At 46.7% G+C, this 7,298-nt stretch overlaps 1 protein-coding gene across 4 annotated transcripts; it reads left to right on the top strand.

Annotated features, from left to right (window-relative positions):
* Positions 1-863: 863 nt before the first annotated feature.
* On the top strand, positions 864-5,595 carry LOC103626015 (type IV inositol polyphosphate 5-phosphatase 7). 4 transcript variants are annotated; one of them, XR_002262180.3, is made up of 14 exons: positions 864-1,809; positions 1,899-1,986; positions 2,283-2,348; positions 2,433-2,520; positions 2,602-2,706; positions 2,813-3,286; positions 3,428-3,563; positions 3,664-3,857; positions 4,001-4,109; positions 4,199-4,347; positions 4,531-4,829; positions 4,958-5,045; positions 5,210-5,248; positions 5,367-5,595. XR_002262180.3 is itself a non-coding variant. In XM_020537902.3 (11 exons), exons 1-11 carry the CDS (start codon positions 1,780-1,782, stop codon positions 4,778-4,780), a joined length of 1,689 nt encoding a protein of 562 aa, XP_020393491.1. In that variant the 5' UTR covers positions 864-1,779; the 3' UTR covers positions 4,781-4,830. The 4 variants fall into 4 exon arrangements, 1 of the variants encoding a protein (XP_020393491.1); XR_002262179.3 differs by having other exon boundaries at positions 5,210-5,285; XR_002262178.2 differs by having other exon boundaries at positions 5,210-5,578.
* Positions 5,596-7,298: the final 1,703 nt, after the last annotated feature.

Here is a 7,298-nt window from a genome sequence, read left to right as displayed (position 1 = left end):
TGAATGTAGCATATATCTTGTAATGAAACTGAAGATATGCCCAATTGATTCCGCATCTTGGAATATTTTCATATGAAACAAAACTTAGGATCGATTAGATTCGAATATAGGGGAGTAACAGTCTATAATAGTAGTATACATTTGCTAACTAGTAACAGTAGCGTTGTGTTTCATTCAATCCTGCAGTAGTTCAAGAGTATTACTACTACAAAGGGTTTGCTTAGCGCACCAACGACTAACCTCCGGTGGGGGTTGACATGATTTATATGCCAATGGTAGTACACCGTACACACCTCTCCTCGTCTCGGTTTTGGCTTTTAAAAGGATTAATTTATACATGCCACTCAATTTTTACAAATTAGATAGCTAGTTTGTCTAAATGACAATAGCTATTTAACTTTGTAAAAGTTGAGCGACACATCTCTGATTGACCTTATTTTTAAAACAGACACTAACATGTAAGAGATTTACAATCCGACAATCTTAATAGAACAGGAATAATTGAGACACGAAGAAAACAAAGGTCACATGCTACACATTACCTATCACCTAAGACAACTCCTGACCCAAATTTAGCGACCTAGTCAACAGTTACCGAAACAAATACTCTTTTCCCTATTTTAAATTATAAGTTATTTTAACCTTTTTAGAAGTATATCATATAATAAAATTATAAAAACACAAAAAATATGAGATAAAAATAGATATGCTACAAAGTATAATGGATAAATAATTTAATAATAATAATTTAATGTTATAAACATTACCATTTTATTATACTGAAGCTAAAGAAAGGGGGCCCAACGTCTATTGTAGTTGTAGGCATAGAACCGTAGAAGGGGAAAGAAAGGGGCCCAACGCTTTTGCCTTTATTCCCTTCATATTTCTCAGCTCCTTCGCTCTTTGCTCCCTCCCAGTAGGCCAGTACCCACTGCCGCTGCTGGCTGCTGCTCTCCCCCCACTCCCCTACCGGCCTACCCTCCTCTCCCTGCTTCTCTGCTGCCAGTCGTCTTCTCGAACAGCGCGAGCGCGCACCCGCGCAGACGAGAAGGGAGGAGCAGCGAGTCCCGTCCGTCCTTGCACAGTTGCACAGCACTGCCTGGCTGCCTGCAGCCCCCTTCTCTCTGCGCCATCTGGTCATCTCCCTCCCCAGGGCTTCAAATCCGCGGCCGCGCCACCCGCTGAGCTGCTGCTCAGGTCCTTGCATTGCTCGAGGCGCCCCAGCGCTGGTCGCATCCGTGCCTTCCGCCGTGTTCCCGGGGGCAGCTCCTAGGCTCGCTCCTGTTCTGCATCTGTGGCGTTTCTTTATTGGCCCGGAGCAGCGGCAGCGCTTAACTGTTTCCGCCATTGATCCGGCGACCTCAGCTCTGGCTTTGCCCTTGTTTGTGGAACCGGAAAGCCTTTTCTCAGCGCTCAAAATCCCGCATATGATCTGGTGCTGGGGGTTGCCACCAACAGGTTGTTGCCCCTGCCCCCGTAATCCTTGCCCCCTTTGCTCCTTGCTTTCTTCTCTGTGCTGCCTTTGAAGTGTTGCCAGATCGCTCTTGGGAGATCACTGGTTCGTTAGCCGGCCCATAGTTTGTGGACAAACAAGGGCCAGTTCGGTCTATTTCATTTCACAGAAGGGGAAAAAATTAGGCGGCGGGATCCTGCTCTTTCCTGCATGGTCCCTTTTGGAGATACTGTTTGGGTTGGGAGGAAGTAAAAGCGGACAAGCTTGGAGGTTCCGAGGAGGGAGGAACATATCCCTTTGTAGCTGCATGAGGAGGCACTGAGACAATGAGAGATGACAACTCAAGCAAGAACAAGGTAAGCGTGTTTGCACCTCCATCATGTTTGTAGTCACGTTTCCATGTTCGTCTCTGATCCTGTTTTGGTTCTGATTGGTGCTCAAAAAGCTGTCCTGGTCCAAGACCCTTGTTAGGAAGTGGTTCAACATCAAAACAAAGGCGAAGGATTTCCATTCGGATTATGCAGCCGAGGAAGGTACATTCATTTATCCTCAACCCCCAACAAGTCTTTTCACTATCTGTTCTAACAGCAAAGAAACTGCACATTTCTGTCATTAAACATCTCTTTACCACAGTAGGATCAGAATGCCTACTCTTTTCATGTGCTAATTGGCCTCATACTTCCTGACTTCCTGTTCTCTTCAGTCAACCTCCCCCCTACGGTTGGTCGGTTGCAGACACAAGCAGAATATGCTAGTGACTCCAATACACTAGGGTTCTCTTTTTAGTTTTTACTGCATCTGTGCTAAAAACCCCTTCTGAAAATTTCAGCCGGAGTGCAGTGGAGGACCAGCTTCTCGGATAGAGACGCATGTAAATCCAAGAAAAGCAGGACAGGTAAATTTTGATTGTCCCCTGACAGTAACTATGGCATCTTCCTATGAGTGTGACTGAGTTACTTAACTTTGTCTACTTACATAGAGAGGTTGACTAAGAGGAACGTGGAGCGAGATGGTAGAGTAGAAAACGGATTTGATGGTGCTTATATTACAAACACGCAGGACTACAGGTAAAATTCTTGACCAGTCAGCTAATCGTTGGTTAAAGGAAAACCCCTGTGACATGACAATCCACATACTTGTGTGAATAGGGTCTTCGTTGCTACATGGAATGTCGGCGGAAGGTCACCATCTAGTCATTTGAACCTGGAAGACTGGCTTCATACTTCTCCTGCTGCTGATATATATGTGATAGGGTATATTTCTGCATTTTGCTAAATCAGATTGCTTCTCTCTAAACCAAGAAACATCACTAAAAACTATTTTTTTATAAAAAAAAACTAATACAGGTTGTTATGCCAGGTTTCAGGAAATTGTTCCCTTGAACGCTGGTAATGTTCTGTTGACCGAAGACAACGGTCCAGCGAAGAAGTGGGTTTCTCTCGTTAGAAAAACTCTAAACAACCTTGACCAACAAGGCTCCGGTGTCTATAATTACCACACTCCCTCGCCGGCTCCAGACCCAATCGTGGAGCTCAATGTTGACTTCGAGCGATCATCAAGGAGGCAACGGAACTCGTCGTTTTTCCATCGCCGTTCGTTCCAGTCCTTGAACCGCAGCTCAAGGATCGACATGATGGATCCGCACTCGTTAGTGGACCGTCGATTCAGTGTCTGCGACCGGATCAGCTTCGGGAGCAGGCCAAGTGACGTTGACACCAGCGTGAGGTGTGGTGGGTCGTCTGATGATGAGACTATTGACGAGGAATCGCCTAGCGGTATGTTCTTCCCACCGATGCCGTGTGCGTATGGTGCTCCACTATGCGATGGTTCTAGGTAAATAGCTCACTGAAGATAAATAGCTCGTCTTTCCTCAAAGCTAATTTGCTTTCTGACTTCTGAGCTAGTTATATGCAATAGTTCCCTGTTATCATTGAATTCCCCTAAGCTGAGATTAAGGCTTCAATGGCAAATCAGGTATTGCTTAGTCGCCAGCAAGCAAATGGTTGGGATTTTTCTCATGGTGTGGGTACGAAGTGACATAAGGGAGCATGTGAAGAACCTGAAGGTTTCATGTGTGGGTAGAGGCCTGATGGGCTACCTTGGAAACAAGGTACACCAATCTTTGAATGCACAGTGTATCCATTTTATTGAACTTTTCTTTGGGTAAGCCCTATTCCTGATTTCAGACCTTCTCTCTCTCACATACACAGGGATCCATATCAATGAGCATGTCTCTGCATCAGACAAGCTTCTGCTTCGTTTGCACCCACTTGACATCAGGCCAAAAGGACGGAGACCAGCTTAGGCGAAACGCAGACGTAGTGGAGATCCTGAGGAAGACCAGGTTCCCGCACGTTCACGGAGCAGGTGAAGAGAAGTCACCGGAGACGATCCTGGATCACGAGTGAGTAGTAGCGCACTAGCAGCACTTCCTGGTTCCTTCCCGCTAATTTCCAGGCCAGCTAAACACTTGACAGCTAAAAAAAATCAAGAAAAAAGTTTGGAAGCACCGAACCTTATTCTATCGGTTTTATTTCATCTTCTCAGTCGTGTTATTTGGCTTGGGGACCTGAACTACCGGATCGCGCTTTCCTACCGCTCGGTGAAGGCTTTGGTTGAGATGCACAACTGGAAGCAGTTGCTGGAAAAGGACCAGGTTAGTAGCTACTGTCCTTGTGGACTTGCTACCATGGAGACGCCTCTGTTTGTTTGGTATATCTTGACGACTGGAATTTCTGTTCCCAGCTTCGCATAGAGCAAAGGTTTGGCCGGGTCTTCGCGGGCTGGAGAGAAGGGAGGATCTACTTCCCGCCCACCTACAAGTACTCGTACAACTCCGACAGGTACGCCGGCGACGACATGCGGCCAAACGAGAAGCGGAGGACACCGGCATGGTAAAATCCCCCCCCCCCCCCCCCCCCCCCCCCCCCCCTGATTAAAAAACTGAACTTTTCCTAGTATTCACCTTTGATCACTCGCCTGGGAAAAAAAATGTATACATGTTTACTGTGATGAAGCACCTCTCTTCTGCTGTTCTGCAAGCACTCACCTCCTGGCATGTATTTTGGTCTCTGAAGGTGTGATCGGATCCTATGGTACGGGCGAGGCCTGTCCCAGCTGTGCTACGTGCGTGGCGAGTCTCGGTTCTCGGACCACAGGCCCGTGTACAGCGTATTCACGGCGGAGGTTCGGATTCCGAGCCAGCAGCAGGCAGCGGCTCAGTTCGGCGGCGGCGGCGGCGGCATTACTCGTTCCGCGTCCCTCCTGGGGCTGGCGCTGGACGAGCTGCCTTATCCACGCAGTTACATGGACATCAATTTTTACTGATCGACTGCGCGTGTCTCGATGGAGGACGAAAGGAGCCAGCCAAGCCAAGGTTTGTGTTCTATTCTATACTGCTGGAGTAGCAGCATTGTTTAAGCCTCGTTGCTCTGAATTCCATGTGAAAGCATTCCTTCTGCTTGTCATAATCCATAACCCCCCATGTGGTGGTGTTCGCTGCAGGGTTCACCTTCTGATGGCTGGCTCTGGCTGGGTGAAGTTCATTTCTCCCAAGGTTCCATCGGTCGGCATGTTTTGTACTAGCTAACAGGTGGGTGACTCCTCTTGCCATGTGTTTCTGTGCCCCTGGTGGTGCCTGGGACACTGCTTCTGTTGTTCTGCATACGCGTGTTTTCTCAAATAGTTTTTTTTTTGTGTGGAAAATTTGCTGCGACTGACGCCCCGATTCCTAATCCTACCGTCTTCAACGTGCAGATAGATATTCGAGGAGGTGCTTTCTGACTGTAAGATTAGGTATGATCCGCTGAACGGCAAAGACCATCAGTGCTAGGTTAGATTTTCAAACAAGTAGAGGATCTCTTTACCAATTAAGTACCATGAATGGACAGTTTTTTTTTTTTTTTTTGCGCAGTTTTGAATGTAAACGTCGAGTCCCGGTTTTCGGGAGAGAGAAAAAAGGGAGTGTTTTGTGTCCCAGGCACCACCTTGGAAGAAGGCCGTCCTGGTTTCACCTTTCTGTTTGTTTTTTTTCTTCTTTTTGGCGTCCTGATGTAGCAATAGTAATGTAACAAGAGCAGCCAGAGCCGCGCCATGAAAATATTTTTCTTACTAGTCGGAATGAAATGGCGGCTTGTTGTACAGCGAGCAAACCCGTAACCTTTGCCAGAGACTGACCATGTCCATGGCAGCCGCGCTCTGTTCATGCTCGGCGGCGAAATGACCACCTGAACAGCGTGCATGCCGTGTCATTCGGTTCTGAACGCTTGTGCACAAAGCAAAACCTAGACGCAGAGGCGCTCAATCCTCTCATTGCGCTGGCCTCTGGCCCTCTGCAGCTCTGCTGGGTTGCGCACTTGCGCTAGGTCTTGCTTTGCTCCGTCTCTTTTTCCTTCTCGGCAAGAAGGGAATGTACTGCTTCTGTAGGCTATATATTACTAGGCGAAGCAAAAGCAAGAAGCGGTGTGGGCACGGCGGGCGACATGGCGGCAGCGGGGACCCCAGGCCAAAGGAGGGGACATGGAGCAGGAACACTCATCTCATCTCATCGGGGCAGAGGGTGCATGCCGATGCCACGCCGAGCAGACAGGCATGTACCCCCTGCTGGTCTACTCCTACATCCTACAGTCCTACACCCCTGGTTGCTTTATCAAAAGAATAGGAAAAAAAGGGAAAGTGAGAGACGCTACTGTTGAGAAATACGTTACCACGGATCACCAGATCCGCTCCCTTCCCTCCCGTCAGCAGTAGAGGCGCAAGAAGATGTAGAGAACCCGTCTCCCTTCCCATAAGCACGACAGAGGAAACACACGAGACACTGGATATAGGGTTGGGCCTCTGGCCTCTTTCTGATCTCTATATTATGAAGGGGTGTACATGTTCCTTATATAGAGATGTGAGACCCCTCAGGGGCAAAGTCGGTATTTGCCCACATAACCCTAACTAGGGTTACTTAACACTCCCCCTTGGGCAAATACCGCGACCAACACATGCCTCTTTAAAACTCCGAAAAAACCCAGTGGGAAAAATATGGAGAAAGAATGCATGGTGGTACAAATTGCTTTTGCACTTTGTTGCCTCGTTAAAAACCTCATGTGAGAAACTTCAAGAAAACTCACCAAGGGAAAAAGAGTACAACAACTGTCATCGAGACAAATTTCGATCCTCTGGGATCTAGATTCTATCGAATCTTCTATATGAGCTAACTTTAGAAATGTGCTCCCCCTGATCCTTGTAAAATCGTATCAATAAGGCAAAACATCTTCTTCTAGAAGTATATGCACATAAAGATTTAACAAACGGATTGCATATCATTGCAAGGACTATTTCAGTAACTTTACCTGTACTCACTTCTAGGATATACGAGGTAAGGGCACGTATCAACATAAATAAGTCACTTTGACTGATGGTGTTCGATCGACTGGATCTATATATTTGATAGAAAGTTCCATAAAGGTTCACATATTGATCATCAAGCTCACGCCTTCAGGGCATAGAATATAACATTTATTGTCTCACGATTGTGATCAATATAAGCATTCGCTCCCCCTGACGATGACATCTGTCAAAGTCGTTATCCCTCATAACTCAAGCATATTCTTCAAGATATATGTCTCATTGTTCATCTGGAATAACGAGAATGGATGAGGTTGGGGTGCTATCATTTTCTATCTTACACCACAAATTATACATAGTTGTGCAAAGCAAATAACATGTCCTTCAATAGGACTTAGGGGATAATATAGTTGCAATAGTACATATTCTAAATATGACACATCGCTCCAGGCGTTCATCCTTTGCAACATCTATGATGGTGTAACAAAAGTCCATCAAAGATCGTAATCCA

The sequence above is a fragment of the Zea mays genome, chromosome 5 (assembly GCF_902167145.1).
Source record: "Zea mays cultivar B73 chromosome 5, Zm-B73-REFERENCE-NAM-5.0, whole genome shotgun sequence".
In the NCBI taxonomy this organism is placed as follows: Eukaryota; Viridiplantae; Streptophyta; class Magnoliopsida; order Poales; family Poaceae; genus Zea; species Zea mays.
Note: the sequence above shows the minus strand (reverse complement) of the source record. Positions and strands in the feature narration are given on the sequence as shown.

Excerpts from the sequence above, each read along its gene's own strand:
- LOC103626015 (XM_020537902.3), top strand. The coding sequence starts at position 1,780 with ATGAGAGATGACAACTCAAGCAAGAACAAG. Across the intron at positions 2,349-2,432 it reads ATCCAAGAAAAGCAGGACAG|AGAGGTTGACTAAGAGGAAC; the intron begins GTAAATTTTGAT and ends CTACTTACATAG. Across the intron at positions 3,287-3,427 it reads CCACTATGCGATGGTTCTAG|GTATTGCTTAGTCGCCAGCA; the intron begins GTAAATAGCTCA and ends ATGGCAAATCAG.